General features: G+C 51.0%; 2 protein-coding genes across 7 annotated transcripts in view; one reads left to right on the top strand and one right to left on the bottom strand.

Moving 5' to 3' along the window:
- Positions 1-715, bottom strand: part of LOC132481518 (basic proline-rich protein-like) — a 32,391-nt gene extending 31,676 nt beyond the window's left edge. The window contains exons 1-2 of the mRNA XM_060086406.1: positions 680-715; positions 273-389 (exon numbers count right to left, since the gene is read on the bottom strand). Coding sequence (XP_059942389.1) covers positions 273-389; positions 680-715 — 153 coding nt within the window. The remainder of the gene's footprint in view (positions 1-272; positions 390-679) is intronic.
- Positions 1-21,489, top strand: part of BCORL1 (BCL6 corepressor like 1) — a 60,925-nt gene that overhangs the window by 17,955 nt on the left and 21,481 nt on the right. For 5 of the 6 annotated variants that reach the window (XM_060087534.1, XM_060087532.1, XM_060087533.1 and 2 more), the window contains 6 exons: positions 1,956-2,085; positions 6,724-6,811; positions 7,090-10,362; positions 15,310-15,475; positions 16,738-16,818; positions 18,927-19,316. In XM_060087534.1, the coding sequence (XP_059943517.1) occupies positions 2,000-2,085; positions 6,724-6,811; positions 7,090-10,362; positions 15,310-15,475; positions 16,738-16,818; positions 18,927-19,316 (4,084 nt within the window). In that variant the 5' untranslated portion in view covers positions 1,956-1,999. The remainder of the gene's footprint in view (positions 1-1,955; positions 2,086-6,723; positions 6,812-7,089; positions 10,363-15,309; positions 15,476-16,737; positions 16,819-18,926; positions 19,317-21,489) is intronic. The other variant, XM_060087538.1, reaches the window with a different exon arrangement.

The raw sequence follows: 21,489 nt of genomic DNA, 5'->3' as shown, positions 1-21,489 counted from the left end.
GGGCAGGAGGGGTGGGAAAGGGGAGAACGTTGGAGGAGAGGGGACCATGGCAGGGGAGGAGAGAGAAGGAGAAGAGAAGCAGAGGAGAGGGGAAGAGAGAGAGAGAGCTGGGAGAATAATAGGGGGCAGGGGAATGTTGAGGAGAAATAGAAATGGGAGAGAGAGATTGAGAGAGGAGGGGGAAGGGAAAGAGAGAGATGGGTGGGGTAGGAAGAGAAAGAGGGAGGGAAGGGGAAGGGGGATAGGAGAGGGTGGCAGAGGTGAGGACAGACCGAGGGCCAGGTTTCTGGGGTGGCAGGAGAGAAGGGCCCCAGATAGGCCAGCAGGCACTGGGTCTGGAAAGCCAGGAAAGGGGCAAGTACAAAGGAAGGGGCGAAGGCAGCAGTATCCTATGCGACAGGGACAGGAGTAGGATGAGGACCAAGGAGAGAATGGGGGATGTGGACCTGCTCTCCTCTCACTGACTCTCTCCCTTGTCTGCTCCCTCTGTGCCAGCCACGCTGGCCTCCTGGCTCTTTTCTGATCTTAGCAGGCACCTCGTGCCTTAAGGACCTTTGCAAGGTTGTTCCTTCTGCCTGGAATGCTCTTCCCCAGATATCCACATGGCTCGCCTCTTTGCTTCCCTCAGGATGTTTAAATGTCTCCTTCTCAGCAGAGCCTACTCTGATCACCCACTTACACACTGCAGCCCATTCCACTCCCTGCCCCCCACCATCGCCCTTGCCCCTTAGCCTGTGTTATACCACCTTCTAACATAGTGTAACACAGACTCATTTAACGTGTTTATTGTCCATCTCATCCCACTAGAATATAAGCTCCATGAAGGCAGAGATTTCTGGTCTTTTTTGTTAATTGTTGAATCCCCAGTACCTAGGACAGTGCCAGCACATAGTAGGTGCTCAATACATATTTGTTGAATGAGTAAGTGATATTGTGTTGAATATGGACAATCTCTGAAAATTGTATAAAGGATAAATGAAACCAATTCCTGAGGTGACTGTATTTTACTGTGGTTTACTTCTTTGGAAAGTGGAGAACAGCATAAAATTCTGATCCCTGTAGGGTTTTGTTCAGTTGAGCTTTGATGAATAAGGCTTTTAGCTAATAAGTTAATTCGAGTTTGAGGGTCTCAAGACAAGCTCATTGGATAAACCTCTTTCTCTTGATGCCTCATTTTCTCTGGAAGGTGAATTGGCTGTGCAGTGGTTGTCAACGGCGAGAACCCGACATTGGCTGGTGAAGGGGGCGGTAGGTCATGGGGATGACAGACCGATAGGAAGGGACGGGGCAGACATGTGTGGTTCTTGATGGAGCATTGTTTTCTGTTTGTTTGTGGTCAGAGCGCAAGGAGTATGGCATCTGATCTGAAGGGCACTTTAAACCAGGTTAGGTATATGCATTATATCTATATAACTCCTAACTTGAAATTAGAATGAGTATTTTTGAAGGGCTTATAAAGAAAGCATGTGCTTCCTCTGGAGAGCTTAAATTGGTTATGTCACTCAAATACTTCAGTACTCATGGACTGGAGAGTTGACGAGAAAAAGATTCCCCAGTAGTCTTTCGGTGCCCTGTTCATATATGGGAATGACCCCCTAATTGTAGTTGGTTAGGCTAAATGTGTGTAGAACAATATACTGGCATCTCACTTGTCTGAAATAGATTGAATTTCCTCGAACACTCATGCATATCTGTCTTTCAGATAATTTAAAAATCACTCTAGGTGATTAACAGCATCCTCGTCTCCATCCCGAAACCTGTGGATTCCTGGAAAGCTGGTGCTCCCTCATCCCCATTTGGACCTTAATTTCCCATAGCAGGCTGGCTTGTGAGAGACCGCTTTAACATTTTGGTGCTCTAATTACCTTTATTTATTTAAATGTTTCCGCATAAAAGGTGGTTAAAGCAGCTGTCCGTGTTACAAGTTTTGATTTTTGGGAGTTCTTTTTCCCCAGGGGGAGTGGCCACAGCAGGTCCTAGCCGGTGGTGAGTGGCTGTCATGATCTCTACAGCACCGCTCTACAGCGGCGTGCACAACTGGACCAGTTCTGACCGGATTCGCATGTGTGGCATCAACGAGGAGAGGTGAGGAGGCTGGGAAGGTGGCCGTTGCCGGCTTCCAGTGAGCGGTGCCTGCTCCCTAGCGAGGTAGCTGCAGCAGGGCCTGAGGGGGGACCCTGGGGAGGAGGCTGCTGGTTGTTTCTAATTTTCCTGAGATGGGCTGGGGCTGGGGCTGTGTGAGTGGCCTGCTCTGCCATGCCGTCCCTGTTCAGATGAAAGTGAGGAGGCCAGCAGATGACCTTTTGCCGACTAGTATTTGTCTGCTCATTAAGAACTGTCAGATTGTGGATTAAAGGGAAGCTCAGGCAATTGCGAGTTTTATTTGCTGCATCCATGTTCTGTGCTCAAGGATACGTGTAAGATATTTTTGGTCCTTGATCTAAGCCTGGAAGAAAGGCGATTTTGTCATTCAGCTTTATACTGGAAACTGTTAGTGGGTATTCTGGTGATCAGCACTTCCCTGCCTCACAAGGCTAATGATGATTCACAGAGAGATCCTTACGAAGCATCCAAGGAGGATCAAACTGCTTAACGTAGTTTTCGTATGAAATGGAGAGTTGGTGATGCTTGCCTGATCTGCGTGTGTTTTCAGTTTTCTGTTCACCAAAATACTGGGTTGACCAGGCTGTTCCATTTCCTGATCATGCCCCATATGAAGAGCACTCAAAATGGCCTTCAGATTCTACATTTGAGTTTCATAACCCTTGGCCAGAGAGCTGTGTGTGATGGTTGCAATGCCTCTCCCATTTTTAGAGAAGGTATGGCTCCGCCATGCTTGCCGGTTTCAATATATCGACTGTTGAAACCCAAATACATCCAATCAGTCACCTGGAACACAGAACGATATGGCTTTTCCTGGGATTCAAGGTCTGGCATTTCCTTGGGGAAATCTTGGAAGTGTGTGCATGGGTGTGTGTGCATGTGGGAGAGTGTTGGTAATATTGAAGGGAAAAGGAATGGACATCTTTGTGTGTATCTATTTTCTTCTGTTCTTAACTGGAGAAGTATGTACTTGTGTGAGGTTCAGGTTAGGAGAATAGACCTTTTTATTTTATTTTTTAAAGCCATTAGCTCCTATGGTTTAATGCTGTCTATACTGAGGAACAAGTTAGAGATGGACTTAAAAGGAATTTAATTTTAGAATATAAAAATCAAGATCAAGGAAAATAAGACAAAATTCTTCTGAGATCTGCACAAGAAAGGTATTTTCCTTTGCATATGACGTATGTCCTTAGATAATAACTAAGAGATGATCTGGGGAAGGCAGAGTGCTGGTATTGATTTGCGTGAGTATTCATTGGCAGCTAGTTATAAGTAGCTGAGACTTTGATGTAGAGATCTGGACTAGAGCCTTCAAAAAATCAATGAACAAGTTACCTTAGTTTACTGTCTGTTCTAAATCCCCTCTGAAAAAGGACCAGGAAGTGGGCCTGAACCTGATTTTCCCTCCTTATGGACCTTTCTTGGGATGTTAGATTACCAAATATGCCAGGTGGTTAAGATGACCTTTTTTAAGTGTTGACACTTCTGATCTCATCTACCCATTGCTGTCACCTTCCCACTACAGCCCAGGCCATGCTATAGCTGATTTCCAAAATGTGATCTCACCTTATTTAAAAACCATCTTCCTTAGCCCTTGACCACCTGTAGAACTTCGACATTTTGGGTGTAAAGCTGCATCTGGGGGTTAACTCTTAAAGTTATGTTTGAGAAGCCTGCCCGGCGCCATCAGATGTAGCTGAGGACTGTAGAAACTGGGGACAGGGGCTTTATGCTGGCCTCAGGTGGCCGACTCTAGACAAGCCTCCAGCTAAGTCCCTCTGTTTGCTTGCTTGCTGTTTCCTTTCTTGTACCCATTCATGCCTTCATTCACCAAACATTTATTAAACTCAATCAGAGCAAACCAGTAGTCATGGGATATTGGTGGTAAGTGCTGTCGAGTGGCGTGTACAGGTCCTGTGGGAGTCTAGAGGCCAGAATGAAAAACTTCCTGGGTGAATAAGGGAAGGCTTCCCAGAGGCAGTGACCTTTGTGCCGGGGCTTGGGGGATGAGTAGGAGTTTCAGGTGAGGGCTGATATTTCTCACATGGTGTGTTTCGGGGAGACCTTGGCTGGAATGAAGGCAGTCTTGGGGTGCTATGGGAAGTCTGCAGGGGCTGGGATCTTAGCGAGATGTGTGCCATGTAGTTAGGGCCCAACAGGAACTGAAAAAGGTCTGGTTTGACAGTGGTGCTAGTCCTTAATAATTAGGAAAACAGCCCTGAAAGGTTATGGCTGTTTCTGGTTTAGGTTCAACAAAGCCTTGAGCATAACGGCCCAGGGTCATCTCTGTTGGGAAGAAACAGTGGGATTGATTTTCAGACCTGACTGAAGCCTGCTTTGACCCCTGCTCCCTTCTCCCCGCCACCCACGCCCTCCTAATCTTGCCCGGTTGACCCTCCTCTCCCCATGCACCCCTGCCCTGCAAGCTGTCTCTGTCCCAGGCTCTTCTCTCAATGGAGCAATTTAACGTTTGCTTGGCTTTACACACCCCTCTCCTCAGAGGGTTTGAAACGTGGCCGCAGGACGTTTTCCCAGAGCCTTTGGGGGCTGGCACTCAGGTGTGGGTATGGCTGCAGTAGCCAGGACTGCTGTTGTCGCTGCCACCTCCAGAGTCTCTGGGCCGGTGGCTCTGCCGTTCTCTGGTGGCTGCCTTCGAAGGCAGGGTTTCTACTTTCAAGGTGACTTTATGCGGGGTGGGAGCCGAGCAAGGAGGGCCGAATATGCAGCTGAACTCCCCTTTGAATGGTCAGGAAGGGAAAAATGGAAATAGTGTCTCCCCTCTGTGGTCCCTCATGTGGGGTTGGTGAAGGGGGGTGGTTCCCTGCCGCTCCTTTTTCCTCATCACCATCCTCCCCGCAAAACCATCCCTGGCCTGGCCTAAGGCAGGGTATTGGTCTTGCTTTTCTGGGCTCTCGGGGGTTGATGTCGAAGTATGTTTGCCCTTTCCCTCAGGCTCCCCTTCCTTGGGACCCCGACTGCATCTCCAGCCCTCCTCTCTCCTTACGATCATTTCTGTTTGTCACCAGCAGTCACTGCCAGCAGTGGAACCCTCCCACTTCTGCCAGCCTAGATGCCTTTTAAAGGGAACAAGCCTTCCCCCCCCCCCCCCGTTAGTCCTTTCTGGAGCCCTGAAAAGATGGGGAGAGGCCTGCGGTGATCCCCTTGCCTTTTTTGCTTCTCTTGCCCCAGGTACAATTTTGGGGTCTGTCAACGGTGCCCTGTTCCAGTGGGAAGGAAGGAGTTAGTTCTTGTGGGGGTTGGTTGTGGGCGCCCTGACTGCCCTTTGGTTAGGATGGCTGGTGAGGCAGACGCTGGCTTCTTCCCTTGCTGTTGCAGAGCTCAGGTCGAGGCTCTGAAGAAGGGGGGCAAACCCCAAGGCAGTCTAGCTCCCCAGAGGTGCACAGAACATTCCTGTGCTTTGCACCCTAGGAACCACATCTCAGGGCTTCCTCTGGAGCTTTATTCTTGCACCTCAGCTTTCCACTTGGCCACTCACACCATGGCTCCTGCCCCACTGGTGTCTTCCCTAGGGCAGCAGTGGTACGTTCTTGCTATAACTCAAAATACCAAACTTCCAGTGGGTGTTTGTCTTCTCTTCAACTTCACCCTCCCAGTCTGACCTTTTTTTTTTTTTTTTTTGGTCAGGATATACCATTTTCTAAGATTCTTGCCCAAATTTTAGAGAAGACATTTTGAGGAGGTGAGGGTACAGTTGAGTTTTCCTCCTTTGGGAACCAGCTCTCTGGCCTTGAGCGTTTCCCTCTGCAATGTACCAACTTGAATTCGGGGTCTGTAGCCTTGAAGGCTTCCTTCCCTTTGCGACGGGAGAAAATGCAGTGGTGCTAGGAGGCCAAGCAGAGAGTGGGGGAGCTGGAAGGGGATAGGATGCAAGCAAGAGCAGAAAGGTAGGAAGGAGGGTGCTGGCTTGAGCTCTCTGGTACCCTAGAAAAGGGGAAGAGATACCCTAGAGGGAAAGAAGTCGTGCCCTTGAAATGCCCCTTGATGCTCAGTGACCTGCCTCAAATCAGTATCATTATGTGCGCTAATAAATGTGTATCTGCTCTAGGCAAGCTCATCAGGTGACTAGGTGATGGTTTGGATTTAGAACATGAAACACAATGGGGGTGGTTATTTGTTTTAGGAAAGGGTTACCCTTATGGTACCTGCAGCCAGCTTTCCCTGTAGACTTAAAATAAGATCATATTTACGAGAAAAGCAGTTTGCATGCCTTTTGGGATCTTCTGTGAATTATCTCTCCCCTTCTGGCAATGCCCAGTACCTCCTGGACGGTCACCTTGATGGATAAGCTCTAGGGACAAGGCAAAGGTGCTGGGGTCCTCCACACTCCTGGTGAGAACCCTAGAATACACAGCCCAAAGAGGGGAGTCTAGTCAGATCAGGCTCCTTTGCAGGAACTTGAAAAGCTGGGCACGGAGGCTCCGGTTTGCAGCCTGGACCTCCCCCACCCCTAGTTCCTTGTGATTTCCCCCAAGCCACCAAGGGAAGCGAGACAGGAGGGTCTTATGGGAACCCAGGCAGGCAGGGGGCGTTCTGGGGAAGGTGGTGGTGGCCTGAAGACTAGGCCTCATGTCCCTTTTCTGGTTGTGTCTCCCACGCTAGAAGAGCACCTCTTTCTGATGAGGAGTCCACGACAGGTGACTGCCAGCGCTTTGGATCTCAGGAGTTTTGTGTCAGCAGTTTTTCCAAGGTAAGGGGCCATGCAGAACCACATGCCACCTGCCAACGGGTGGAGCTGAACTGCTCAGGCAACGTGCCCAGCCTGCCATCCCAAGAAGGGGGCCAGGAAAGGACAGGGTGTTTCCCAGGAGTTGCTGTATGTGAGACAGAAATTGGCCAGCTTCTCTTTGCTTCTGCCTGGTTGGTCGAGTTGCAAAGAGGACCAGCAGTCACCTCTCCCGGGCCTCGGGACACTTGCACGATCTACAGAGAGCTCGCTAAGATGGGCACGCTGCTCTGTCGTTGCAGGTGGAGCTCACGGCAGTTGGAAGTGGCAGCAATGCCCGGGGGGCAGACCCAGATGGCAGTGCAACAGAAAAACTTGGGCACAAGTCAGAAGACAGGCCTGACGACGCCCAGCCGAAAATGGACTATGCTGGGAATGTGGCAGAGGCAGGGGGCCCCTTGGTGCCACTGAGCAGCCCGGGAGACGGGCTCAAGCTTCCCACTTCCGACGGCCCAGAGGCCAGCAACGGCACAGCCGACTGCTCCTGGACTCCCCTCAGCACCCAAATGAGCAAACAGGTGGACTGCTCGCCAGCTGGGGCGAAGGCTCTGGACTCTCGGCAGGGTGTCGGGGAGAAGAATACTTTCATTTTGGCAACTCTAGGAACTGGCGTCCCCGTGGAGGGCACCCTGCCTCTGGTTACCACTAACTTCAGTCAGCTGCCAGCCCCCATCTGCCCCCCGGCTCCCAGTTCAGCCTCTGTCCCCCCACCTGTTCCAGATCCATTCCAGGTCCCCCTCTCTGTCCCCGCCCCGGTGCCCCATTCTGGGCTCGTTCCCGTCCAGGTTGCCACTTCGGTTCCGGCCCCTTCCCCTCCCTTAGCACCAGTCCCGGCTCTGGCTCCGGCGCCACCATCAGTGCCCACACTCATCTCCGATTCGAACCCTCTTTCGGTTTCGGCCTCAGTCTTGGTGCCCGTGCCAGCTTCTGCTCCCCCGTCGGGCCCCGTCCCCCTGTCGGCTCCGGCCCCTACCCCCATCTCAGTCCCAGTTTCAGCTCCTCCCTTGGCTCTGATCCAGGCTCCCGTGCCCCCTTCGGCTCCGACCCTGGTCCTCGCACCTGTCCCCACTCCAGTTCTGGCTCCGATGCCGTCGTCCACGCCTCCGGCAGCTCCCGCCCCTCCGTCGGTGCCGATGCCCACCCCGACCCCGTCCTCTGGCCCACCTTCTACCCCCACCCTCATCCCTGCCTTTGCTCCCACGCCGGTGCCTGCACCCACCCCAGCCCCAATCTTCACCCCAGCCCCCACGCCCATGCCGGCTGCCACGCCCACTGCCATTCCCACCTCTGCACCCATCCCGGCGTCCTTTAGTTTGAGTCGAGTGTGTTTTCCTGCAGCTCAGGCACCAGCTATGCAAAAAGTCCCCCTGTCATTTCAGCCAGGGACAGTGCTGACCCCGAGCCAGCCGCTGGTCTATATCCCACCTCCAAGTTGTGGGCAGCCACTCAGCGTGGCCACACTGCCAACCACCCTGGGAGTCTCCTCCACCCTTACACTCCCTGTCCTGCCATCCTACCTGCAGGACAGGTGTCTCCCTGGGGTGCTGGCCTCCCCAGAGCTGCGGTCTTACCCATATGCATTTTCTGTGGCCCGGCCTCTGACTTCGGAGTCCAAGCTGGTCTCTCTGGAGGTGAACAGGCTCCCCTGCGCTTCCCCGTCCAGCAGCACCAGCACCCAGCCTGCACCCGATGGGGTCCCCGGGCCTTTGGCAGATACTTCCCTCTCCACTGCTTCTGCCAAGGTGCTTCCACCACCACAGCCTCTGCTGCCAGCCCCCAGCGTGAGCTCAGCCCCACCGCATCCTGCCAAGATGCCAGGTGGCAACGAGCAACAAACAGAAGGGACTTCCGTCACTTTCTCTCCCCTCAAGTCACCTCCACAGCTGGAGCGAGAGATGGCCTCTCCGCCCGAGTGCAGCGAGATGCCCCTGGACCTCTCCTCCAAGTCCAACCGGCAGAAGCTCCCGTTGCCGAACCAGCGCAAGACGCCTCCCATGCCTGTGTTGACCCCCGTGCACACCAGCAGCAAGGCCCTCCTCTCCACAGTCCTGTCTAGGTCCCAGCGCACGACCCAGGCTGCTGGCAGCAATGTCACCTCGTGCCTGGGCTCCACTTCCTCGCCCTTCGTCATCTTTCCTGAGATCGTGAGGAACGGGGACCCAAGCACCTGGGTGAAGAACTCCACTGCGCTGATCAGCACCATTCCCGGCACCTACGTGGGAGTGGCCAACCCAGTGCCTGCGTCCCTCCTGCTGAACAAAGACCCCAACCTGGGCCTCAACCGAGACCCCCGCCATCTCCCCAAGCAGGAGCCCATCTCCATCATCGATCAAGGAGAGCCCAAGAGCACTGGTGCCCCCTGTGGCAAGAAGGGCAGCCAGGCTGGGACTGAGGGACAGCCAAGCACAGTCAAGCGTTACACCCCAGCCCGCATCGCCCCTGGGCTGCCGGGCTGCCAAACCAAGGAGCTCTCCCTCTGGAAGCCCACAGGGCCAGCAAATATTTACCCACGGTGTTCAGTCAACGGGAAATCCACCAGCACCCAGGTCCTGCCTGTTGGCTGGTCACCATACCACCAGGCGTCTCTGCTTTCCATCGGCATTTCCAGTGCCGGGCAGCTGACCCCCAGCCAGGGGGTGCCCATCAGGCCCACCAGCGTCGTTTCTGAGTTTTCTGGTGTGCCATCCCTTGGCCCTAGTGAGGCTGTGCATGGACTTCCCGAGGGGCAGCCACGGCCCGGGGGCCCCTTTGCTCCAGAGCAGGACACGGGCACAAAGAACAAAACTTGCCGGATTGCTGCCAAGCCTTACGAGGAACAAGTGAACCCCGTCCTCCTGACGCTCAGCCCTCAGACAGGGACCCTGGCACTGTCTGTGCAGCCTAGCAGTGGGGACCTGAGAGTGAATCAGGGGCCTGAGGAATCAGAGAGCCACCTCTGCCCCGACAGCACTCCTAAGCTGGAAGGCCCCCAGGGGGCTTGCGGCCTGAAGCTGGCAGGAGACATGAAGCCTAAGAACCAAGTGCTGGCCACCTATATGTCCCATGAGCTGGTCCTGGCCACCCCCCAGAACCTGCACAAGATGCCCGAGCTGCCTTTGCTACCTCATGACAGCCGCCCCAAGGAACTCATCTTGGACGTGGTCCCGAGCGGCAAGAGGGCCTCCAGCACAGACCTTGCACAGCTCGGAAGCCAGGTGGACCTGGGGCGGGTGAAAATGGAGAAGGTGGATGGTGATGTGGTCTTCAATTTAGCCACCTGCTTCCGGGCTGATGGCCTCCCAGCAGCCACCCAGAGGGGCCAAGCTGAAGTGCGGAGTAAGGCCGGGCAGGCTCGAGTGAAACAGGAAAGTGTAGGTGTCTTTCCTTGCAAGAACAAGTGGCAGCCAGACTCGGTGGTGACCGATGGGGTGACCGAATCTCTGCCGCTCAAGAAAACGAAGAGTGGCAAAGAGAAGGATGGTGAGGAGCAGCAGCCACAAGCCAAGGTTGTGGTCCGCAGTTCCCTTGGACCCAAGGTGAGTGCTGGGCTGAGGTTGAGGGCCGGGCCGAGACCCCAGCGGTCTGCTTTGTCCTGCAGACGTCAACCTCGTGCAGCGTTCTTTAATTTTATTTATTTATTTATTTATTTATTTATGGATCTATCTATCTATCTATTTATTTATTTATTTATGGCTCCGTTGGGTCTTCGTTGCTGCGCGTGGGCTTTCTCTAGTTGCAGCAAGCAGGGGCTACTCTTCGTTGCGGCGCGCAGGCTTCTCATTGCGTTGGCTTCTCTTGTTGCGGAGCACGGGCTCTAGGCGCGCAGGTTTCAGTAGTTGTGGCACGTGGGCTCAGTAGTTGTGGCTTGCGAGCTCTAGAGCGCAGGCTCAGTAGTTGTGGCACACGGGCTTAGTTGCTCCGCGGCATGCGGGATCTTCCCGGACCAGGGATAGAACCCTTGTCCCCTGCACTGGCGGGCGGATTCTTAACCACTGTGCCATCAGGGAAGCCCTCATGCAGTGTTCTTGAGTAGCTCTGTGAACTGAACTGATTGGAAGGCTTGTGTAAAGTGAATCATGACCCTTACCAAGTAACATTCTCCATATATGGTGTTGTAGCGTGGGGAGGGGTGGGCTTCTATTTTGTAGATGTGGGAAATGATTCGGTCCCTGAGGCTAGGAAAGCCATTGTCCCAGATGAGGTTGGAAAGTGGAAGAATACCGTACGATACGGGGAGGGAAATCAATTAATAACAGGCCCTTCCTTGCATGGCTATTCTTCCTTTTCCTCTTCTAAGATGACTGCTGGCCTTGAGAGCTTAGGGTCCAGGGAGGCAAGGGGCCTTTGACAAGATTGTTCTCTGCACCACCGGGGTAAGCCTGCTCCGGATTTTCTTGGAGTTTTGTGGGGCTCGAGCCAATTCAGCTTCTGGGCTTATCCACCAGTTTCCTATCCCCCTAATGCTTGGGGTGGCAGCTGTAGGTTTCAGCCCATTGGGAATTTGGTGTCCAAGGCGGATGGGCATCTGGGTCTGGGTTCTTAATAGGCTAAGGATGATGGCAGGGTTCTAGGCAAAAAGGTGGGCTAAGAGGACTTGGCCTGAATCCAGTGTTCCTCCAAAGAGGATCTGAAGGAGACTAGTGATCAAGGAGATTCTTGAAGCAGTTGAGGATAGGGCTTATTCAAAATATGGAGCAATTTGAGGTTATGTTAACAAGGCTTCAAACTGGATGTTGAATAGATTTCTAGCCAGAGCACTATGAATTTGTTTGTGGCAGAAACTCATAGTCTTTTTTGGAGCATAGAGCACTTTGGGAAGCTGATGAGAGCTGTGAACCCTGTCCCCCGAAACATGACCTCAGAACTTAGCCCATAATTTCAAGGGGCTCATGGACCCAACCCACTCCCCAAAGCCCACCCATGGGCTCCAGGTTAAGAACCCTGGGAGTAGAGTTTGGGTGGGTTTTTCTCAGTGACCCCATGACCACCTCAGTACGGCAGAGACATGCCAAGTGGGAACATAGGTCACTACACAGTAAAGCATATGTCTAGCATTTGCTCAGGTAACTGCAATCTGCTCTTGGTGGTAATAATAATAGTTCATGTCATTATAGTTGTTACCGTTTGTTGAATTCCTACTATATACCAAGTGCTTTCTACGTATGTTATCTAACTTAATCCTTCAAAAAACCCTATGAGGTGAACACTACACCCAATTCACAGATAAGAAAATGAGTAAGTTACCCGAAGTTACACAGCTACTAAATGACAGAAGTGGAACTCAAGCTCCAGTCTCATTGGCTCTGAAGTTCACGTTCTAAAACAACTATACCCCAATTTAAAAAAATTAAAAGAAAAAAAGAAAAAGAAAGTTCACGTTCATCTTGAGCTATGCCACACTATCTTCCACTCTGCTTATGTATAGCTGTTTCACTGACCATTGAGCAAGTATTTGTTGAGCGGCTACTATGTGCCAGTTCTTCCCAGGCAGTGGGAATACATCTTCAGGAGGGCAGTACAGCATTTTGGTGAGGAGTATGCTTTCTGGAGCCAGGCACAGTGCCTGAGTTTGAATCCTGGTTCTAATTCTTCCTAGCTATGTGATATCAGTCAAGTTACTTCATCTCTCTCGCCCTCAGTTTCCTCACCTATACAATGAGACAGTGATAGTACCTACTCATAGGGCTGTGTAAAGATTAAATGAAATGGTAATGTGAAATGTCCAGAATGGGCAAATTGACAGAGACAGAAAGTAGATTAGTAGTTGCCTAAGGCTGTCGGGGATGAGGAATTGGAGAGTGACAGCTTAATGGGTACAGGGTTTCTATTTGGGGTGATGAAAAAGTTCTAGAACTAGATAGTGATGATCCTTACACATTTCTGTGATTGTATTAAAAACAGTTGAATAATAAACGTAAATAAGTGTATGATATATCTCAGTAAATTATATGTCAACAAAGCTATTGTTAAAAAAAGATAAAATGAAGTGATATGTGTAAATGCTTAGAACAGTGTCTGGCACATAGTAAGTGCTCAGGAAGTGTTAGTGGCTGCTGTTGATATCATTAGTATTACAAATAGGATAGACCCTCATGGAGCTTTTGTCTTGCAGGTGACTTGCTGACAGGCAGGCACTGCCCCTTCCTATACTAGATGAACAGTTCACTGGGCCCACTGACAGATGCAGAGGGCAGAGAATAAAGTCACAGCATCAGGAGCTTTGCAGCAGCCCTTGGCAACTTCCTGTAATGATTTAGTAAATGTCCGTTTTTCCGGAAAGCAAATAACTTAGATCTTTCTTTTCTTATGTTCCATTTTCCTGAGAAAGAAACCATTGATTAGCAAAACTAAAATGAGGGGTCAGTTCAAAGCAGCCCCTTTCAGGGTATGGCCAAGAATCAGAATACTCTCTGTAGTGTATACAGCAGTAGGAATATAATGTTATGTACATGAAACTTATATAATGTTATAAACCAATGTTACCTCAATAAAAAAATTAAATAAAAAATATTTTTAAAAAAGAATCAGTCTCCTGTCTCCTACACCACCTGCCCCAAGGCCGTGCGGAATCCTGAAGGACCTTCTGAATCATCAGCAAAGAAAGTTCTGCTTCATCTGGTTCTGGTTGTCTTCTCATCTTTTGGAAAATTCTTTGGAAAACCCTTCAAAACTCTGTAAACCAGAACATTCACCTTACATGGTCTCTTCATCACCGCAACTTTTTGCCTAAGTTGGAGTGTGTGATGATATATTTTTACTCTGAGTGTTGCCCTTGCAGAACATACAGACACAGATCCCTTCTAGATGTTCTGTTTTACTTGTTTTTGTCTCTCTTATGAAGTAAAAGTTAATGATCTGTACTTGAAAGAGCCAGCTAAAAATGATATTCAGAAATAAATACGACATGTTCAAATTGACATGCACTGAACTTTATTCCGCCTGACTTGAGGTAGTTGTTCTGTGGCCATACCTGAAGGTCACACTTTAAGCAGCAGTTGCCCATCTTCCTCTTTCCTTCCCATTTCTTTCTTTCTCCTAACACTTTGGTTTATAGGAACTGGCAGCAAGTAAAGGGAGAAACTGAATTTTCAGCTCAGCCCTCTGCCAAATAAGAAGCAGGAGTTCATGGGATAGCAGGAGTCCCTGGAATTTGATGGGGAATGGTGGTTCTATGGAGACATATTCTCCCCGCCGGAAAAACGTTGCATCAGTAAGACATCTGCCATCCCCTTAGCTGGAGCTGGACCGTGATAACCTTTTAGAATGTGGCGTGCGGGTCTGCTTAGGGGAAAAACAACTCTTCCTTTCTTCCTAGGGCCCGCTGTCATTGTTAAAATGTTTTGCTTACTCTGCACTCCCTGGATACTACAATACTAGAAATCGCTACCTTGCCCTATTTCTTGTTGGGTGGCATGCAGAGATCTCAAAGCTTGTGAGAATGTGTGACTGCTAGGCTCAAGAGTGTCCTTGCAATGTGTAAGCACAACCATTGTGCCTACTGCATGCGCCGGGCAGTAGGTATGAGTGGGGATGACCAAAACCAGTGGAGGACACAAGTAAGGAAGAAGAGGAGTGAGAGCTGAGGTGAAGAGGCCCGGGCTGGGCGCCAGGAGCCCTGGGTCTTAGTCCTAGCTCAGCCGTTTTCTCACTGCAGGCACAGAGCAGCTAACTTGCAGGTTTGCCTGGTCCCTGACGGCCCCTGAGCAAGTGGACGCCTTGGGCTGTGTTGCCCTGGACAAATCATTTAACCTCTTATCTTGGAGGCTCGGTTTCCTCGTCTGTTCAAGGGTGTGATATTAGCTTTTCCTCTCTGGGTTGTTGGGAAGAACAAATCGAATATTAGAGAGACTGTTTGGAAAAGGTGAAAGGGCCTCAGAGTGTAAAGGGTCGTTATTGAAAATGCCTGGGCCTTTTCGGTGTCTTTCCTAAGTACGGGGAGATTGGAATTGTTGCCGTGGTAGACTTTTCTTCTTGCCTTAGTTGAATCTTTTTTTCTGGTATTAATCTACGTGTGAAAATAGATAATTTTTCTCGAGTTGGCCCATATGAGAATTCGTTTCAGTTGTTGGTGTCAGTACTATTCACAGTGAAGTTATTTGAACAATGTAGTCATCCAACTTGCAGAAGAGGCATTTTTGTTTTCTGTCCATCTCTCTATTGCTGTTCGGATATAGAGAGTATGGGGCCTGACTTTGCACCTTTTCAAATGACTTTGGGTGTTTATTCGGCTTGTGAATGCAGACTCTGTGGACGTGTTTCAAATGGTGGGGTATGGATGTCTATGGGGATTAGCTAGGGCGCTGGATTCAGTCCAAAAAGCCTCTGTAGCCCACTGTGGAAGGCAGCGGGCGGCCCCTTCCCCCAGCCTCCACCTGGGAAGCTTGTATCCGTGTGTCAGTATCAGGGCACAGGGCTCAACATTAAGAGAGCTTTTCTAAGAAGTGAAACTGACCTCAGGCCTGACTCTCTCCACCTCTCCACAGTGCCGGAAGCCACCTAGTGACCCCCAGGAACCCACCAAGAAAAGCCCCAGGGGGGCTTCAGAATCAGGAAAAGAGCACAATGGAGTCAGGGTAAAGCACAAGCACCGGAAGCCAACAAAGCCGGAGTCCCAGTCTCCAGGAAAACGAGCCGATGGCCACGAGGAAGGTAGGCCCCGCGGGTCCTGGCCCTCTTGATGGGCTGCAGAGGGATCCCTGTGGTGGGTGGGGGGGGGGGGCTCTGAAACTGACCAGGAAAGTTAGACTTCCTCACTGTGGGAGAAAGATATAATTTGAAAAAACTATTTGTTTATTTACTTGTTTGGCTGTGCCGGGTCTTCGTTGCGGCACACGGGATCTTCGTGGCGGCGTGCGGGATCTAGTTCCCTGACCAGGGATTGAACCCGGGCCCCCTGCATTGGAAGCATGGAGTCTTAGCCACTGCACCAGCAGGAAAGTCCCAGGAGGAAGATATAATTGACACCTCTGAAATCTAAGCGGAGGGAGAAGGGAGACGGGAGTGGGGGCTTATGCTGCTCACCCTGATTGCTAGAATAAGGCACACTCTGAAGAGGTGCCTTTCAGACAGACAAGAGTCAGTCCTACAACAGAGTAGCCAACCTGTTACCCTGCAGTGGGTCTGGGCTCAGAGGAGAAATGGGTTTAATGAGGATTAAGACCAAATGGGGGTTATTTACACTGTTTTGTCTACCTTTGGTATATTTGGAAACTCCCATTATAAAAGTTAAAAATTAATAGCTAGCTAGCTAGAAGGGTTGGAGGAGTCCTAAACCCTTATTATTTAGGGACACACAGGATGTTTGGGTTGGGGAGGTGTGTATGTAACCCATATGCTCTGCCACTAATAGTTCCTTGGCGCCCTCAGCAGAGAGAAGCCCGTGTATTCCTGCCCATAGTAGCCGGTGTTCATAGCCTTGCCTGTCTGACGTGACCTGCCTCTTTCTAGTCTGTTCTTATCTAGCAGTTTTCCGCTGTCCGCCGCTCCCCGCTCCCATCTTCCTGCCTTGCTCAATCCTCTACGATTCATGGAGGTTGCCCTTCTCTGGGACCTGCTCCAACTCAGTTATAACGTTGTGGAGGCGCAGCAGCCTCACAGTCGTCCAGACAACCGGGCCTTCCACTTGGTGGCGTGCCGGCGAATCGATGCCGTGCACTGCCTTTTGTAGTGTCAGCAAAAATGACCCAACTCCCAGTTTTCAAAAACCACCGGGAAAAGCTCCTTCTCTAAAAGAGATACGTAGGTGATAGCAGCATAGGGGAATTAATAAATGTAATGCAGGGAGAACACAAACCCTCCCTTGAGTTCTCCATTTGAGCCTCTTGGGTTGAGAGGGTGGGGGAGGCTTTCCTGTCCTGAGACTCTGATTGTGATATTTCTGCCTTCTGCCCTGAAACCACACACCACTCCAGGTTCCTTGGAGAAGAAGGCAAAGAGCAGTTTCCGTGACTTCATCCCCGTGGTCCTGAGCACCCGGACGCGCAGTCAGTCTGGTGAGTGAGTCTGAGACTGAGGCCCATCTTGGCACTTCTCCGCAGAGAGGTAGAAGTCTGGTCGAGCGATTTTGCCATTGGCCCAGGTGGAGAGTTGGGAATTTGATTCACCGTGCCAAGATGCCCAGCTCCTTGCAGAGACGAGAGAGCCCAGGGTAGGAGCTGAGTCGTTGCCCACGGTTTTAGGATGATTTACTTAGCTTTTCATAACAGGGATTTGACATCTCTTGTTGGCAGCCAATGGTGGAAAGAGGAAAGGCCTGTGCCACTCAGGAAAACTGGTTCTACTCCAGGCTTTGGCATCTCGTGATTTTGGGGGCCAGTCTCTGGCACAGACATTTAACCTTTGGGCCTCTGTCCTCTTGCACTGTGTGCCAGGCATCATCCAAATTGGAAATGGTCAGTGAGTCGTCAGGGCCAGCAGAATCACCTCTGGTCCCCTGAACTTGTATTGGTCAACCCCCAGTGTCTAAAAAAGGATAGCCCTTTCTAGCTACTACTGTTGCCTGCTAGCCTCCAAGTTGGTACTTAGTGCTAGAAATGGTTGCCCCGGTTCACCCAGATTTCCATGCAAAGTGGATGGAATGGGGAAGCAGGGCACAGTGTAAACTCAGTTATCTGACATTCTATTAACGGGCACCTCAGCACGTGGAGAGCGTGGTGGTAATTGGGGCTTGTAATGACAGCCTGGAGGCCTCGAAAAATCCTGAAGTGTCCTCTGAATCATCAAAGAGCGATTACATTATAGCCGTTCCCGTTTTAGTGTTAAACACATTGTAGTGTATTTGATTCTTTGGAAATTGGTGATCCCCGTGTGATCTCTATAGTGATTCGTGTTAACCAGAATATTAGATTAACTAGAACACTTCGTTCCCTGCCTAGTCTGTATAATGGAAAGTTTGCTGAATATTTGCTGTCTTTAAGCGGTCTGACTGACTGACTTGAAGCTTTGGTCAAGAGCCACTGCCACTCTGTTGGCCTCGAACCTTTTCTTTGCTTTTTTGGCTGCACCTCGCGGCTTGTGGAATCTTAGTTCCCCAACCAGGGGTTGAACCTGGGCCCTCGGCGGTGAAAGCGTGGAGTCCTAACCGCTGGACCACCAGGGAATTCCCTCGAACCACTTCTTTCTTCTGCTGACCTCGCTTGGGTTTGGGGATTGTCGAGTTAACAGCCGGGCCTTGAGAGAAAGATGGTGGTATCTCAGAGCTGCTTCTGAGAAAGATGTCAGATCTCCTGGATCACTAAACCGGGCCAATTTAGGACTGTGCTTGTTGTTAGCAGAATTGAAGGCAGGCGTGGGGAGGAAAATGGCCTCTTGGCCGGGTGGCAGAGGAGGGTAGGAAAGGTCCCATCATCCTGGGGTGGTGGGGAGAGGAGGGGGAAGTGCCTGCCCAACGGTGAGGAACAGCTGCAGCGGGGCAGGGGGTGGAGCTGGGGAGAAAGCTCCACCCCTGGACTCTTGGCTGCTCAATAGGAGGTGGGGTCAATGAAGGGAAGAGGGCCTGGCTGAGGAGCATTTGGGTGGGACTAATGCAGGCTGTGTCACAGGAAAGGGGCTCCTTCTTGCTTCACTTTTCCTGAGACTCTTTGGTGACAACTCCGCTTGCCCAGGGTGGCTCTGTCAGCAAGATTGGGGGTCACATAGTGAGCATGGGTGGTGGCGCCATGTCAGTCTGCCCTCCCTCACCCTCTACTAAACCCTGTGGCCCTTTCCTGCCCCTCAGACAGGTCTTGGCACCTTATAAACACTAAGTAAGAGTTTGTGGAGTGAATGAAAGTGGCAGGGCAGTGTGGATGAGGAAGGGTGTGTGGTTTGGATACTTGATAGCTGTGTAATACATTGGACCCTGTAAAGCGCTTAAGGGTGAATTATCTCATTTGAGCCTCAGAACAGTCCTGTGAGGTCAGTAAGGCAGAGAACAGTATTCTCATTTTATAGACGAGGAGACAGAAGTGAAGGAACTTTCTGAGAGCATACAGCCAATAACTGGCAGAGCCTGAACTCGAACCCAGACCTTCAAACTCCTAATCCAGGGCACTTGCTTCGACACCATACTCTTGGTCCTTTGAAGAGGTACCTGACCGTCCTCTGTACATCCCGTCCACAGGAAGCATCTGTAGCTCCTTTGCTGGCATGGCAGACAGTGACATGGGAAGCCAGGAAGTCTTCCCCACCGAGGAGGAAGAGGAGGTGACCCCCACCCCGGCCAAGCGTCGAAAGGTGAGAAAGACCCAACGGGATACCCAGTACCGCAGCCACCATGCCCAGGACAAGACCCTGCTGAGCCAGGGCCGCAGGCACCTGTGGCGAGCCCGAGAGATGCCCTGGAGGACAGAGGCTGCCCGGCAGATGTGGGACACCAACGAGGAGGAGGAGGAAGACGAGGAGGAGGGCCTGGTGAAGAGGAAGAAACGGAGACGGCAGAAGAGCCGAAAATACCAGACTGGGGAGTACCTGACTGAACAAGAAGAAGAGCAGCGGCGGAAAGGGAGAGCAGGTAAGGCCGGCCAGGGGCTGCTGCCCCAGGGAGCTGCTGTCCCCTGTCCCCAAACCACAGTGACTCTGGCTTCTGGGGACCCTCGGACATCTTGGGTGTTCCCACATCTGCCTCCTCTACGCCAGCCAAAGGCCTCTGCACCCAGAGAAACATGGTGCTATGAGCTCCAGCTGCCAGAGGGGGTCACTCAACTCCAGTCCTGAGGTCTTGGCTTGGGGTTGAGATTGAATGACATTGGACTGACCTACAGGTGAGCTGAGGACATGCAGCCCCGAGCTCTCCAATTTTTTATAGAAGTCTGAACCTGTGGGCAAGGCCACAGTGACGTCCTTGGTGTGGGACAACTCAATACCAGGGAGTTCTCTGGTTGGCGTGAGGGAGTCGGGTCTTTTGGGAGGTTGTGTTTTCTCTCCTAGAATCCTGGCTTCAAGAAGAAAGAGGGTATTGGCTGCCTTTCCTGGGATGCCTCCAGCCCCTAAACTAAAAAGAAGCACAATGGTTTCCTCAACCCAACAGAAGAACTTCAAGTAGAAGCGGGCACAACTTGGCTTTCTTGGTTAAAGCCACAAAGGTTATTAAGAGGCAGAGTGAAGCTTTCAGATGACATCATTTTTGTTGGACCTGCAGGCATCATTTTTGTTGGAAAAGCAGGCAGCCCAAGGAGAGAACACCAGACTTTGTTTGGCCACGTTAGACGCTATGATATGTAATCATGGAGGCACAGACTGTCACCAAGGCTAATATCAGTTTGTTCTGCTAAGTGCTCTTCGGGCCCATTCCTGTAGTGGATTTCTAGATGAGCAAAAGGCACATCTCTGGGTTCAATGAGAACACCTCTGTCTCTCACTCTCTTTCTCTGACGTCTGCCCTTGAAACAACAATTGATTGGCTCCTATAATGTATTCATCCTGAGCTGCCGGTAAATATCTGCAGTCTCCATATTAGCGAAAACTGAATAACCACATCTGAGTGGGTAGTAGATTCTGGGTTTGCTATAATGCAAAGAAGGCTAAACCTCATTTCCAGCTCTGTTTAAGTAGAGATATATACAATACCTATTCCTACACTTAAGAGAGTGATCGAGCCAATTTTCATCAACCGTGTGAGAGCGTGGAGATGATTTTCCCAGTTTTCTGCCATAGCCATATGGATTGGTCAGGAATGAGTTGTCAAGCAGTTGGCCTCAGCCACTTGTGTTAGGATGAAGAGGAGCTTTTGTATCACCCAGTCTTCTCTAATGAGATCTGGTTTCCTAGAAGCTTGGAAGCTTCTTATGGAACTTATCGGCTTTTGGAACCAGAAGGACCTTCGAGATTACCTGGCCCAGTTTTCCACTCAATGCGGAGATCTCCACAGCACTCTTGACAGGTAGCCTCAACTCAACCACCTCCAGGAGTGTGGGCGCGCCACTCAGCAAGGCATCCTGCTTGTTGTGGAGGCAGCTCCAGCTGTCGGAAAGTAGATCATTCTCTCTCCATGTGTATGTCTACGGGGTTTGAGTTGAGTTTGTTGGCTTTGGCCTGTGGTCTGGCCACCTTCCTCTAGATCTGGTGGTGACTCTTCATGAAGGAATTGCCTGGCAAACATCTCTTTTCTCCGAGAGCTCTGATCACTCCTATTGCTACCCTCTTTCAGGTTGACATCAGAGAGTCAGGCAGAGACCAAACTAGACAGGTCACTTTACTCCTCTCTGTTCCTCATGATCTTTCCTTTCGTCCTTGGCTTGGGTCTCTCTCTTCTTGATTTGCGGAGGGGATAGGAAGAGCCATTGCCACTCATACACCTGCTACCTTCACCCTCTGTTCCCTTCTGTGCTACTGTGAGGCTGCTCCACCACGGTTGAATAAACTCCACAGCCTGCCCTGCCCTGAGTACACAGGGAAGGGGCTGCTGCTTTTCCTGTGGCATTGAATGCTGTAATATGGCTTCCCTGTGTTTCCTGAGGTCCTCACAAGGCACGGTTCTGTTCCTTCCTCTTTTGCCTCAGCCCAAACTTGTTGCATCAAAAGGCCTGGTTGAGAACATGCTGGCTGGAAGTGCCATTAGAAGCCATCCAGCACAGCCGTTCTTAGACAGATGTGGGGACCCACTAGGGGGTTGGAGCTAGTTGGGAGGAAGGGGTGGTATGGCAGCTGGCCTTCTAAGAACTGTGCATAACCTGCAGACAATTCCT

Source organism: Mesoplodon densirostris, chromosome X, assembly GCF_025265405.1.
Source record: "Mesoplodon densirostris isolate mMesDen1 chromosome X, mMesDen1 primary haplotype, whole genome shotgun sequence".
NCBI lineage: Eukaryota > Metazoa > Chordata > Mammalia > Artiodactyla > Ziphiidae > Mesoplodon > Mesoplodon densirostris.
This window is presented reverse-complemented; position numbering and strand designations above follow the sequence as displayed.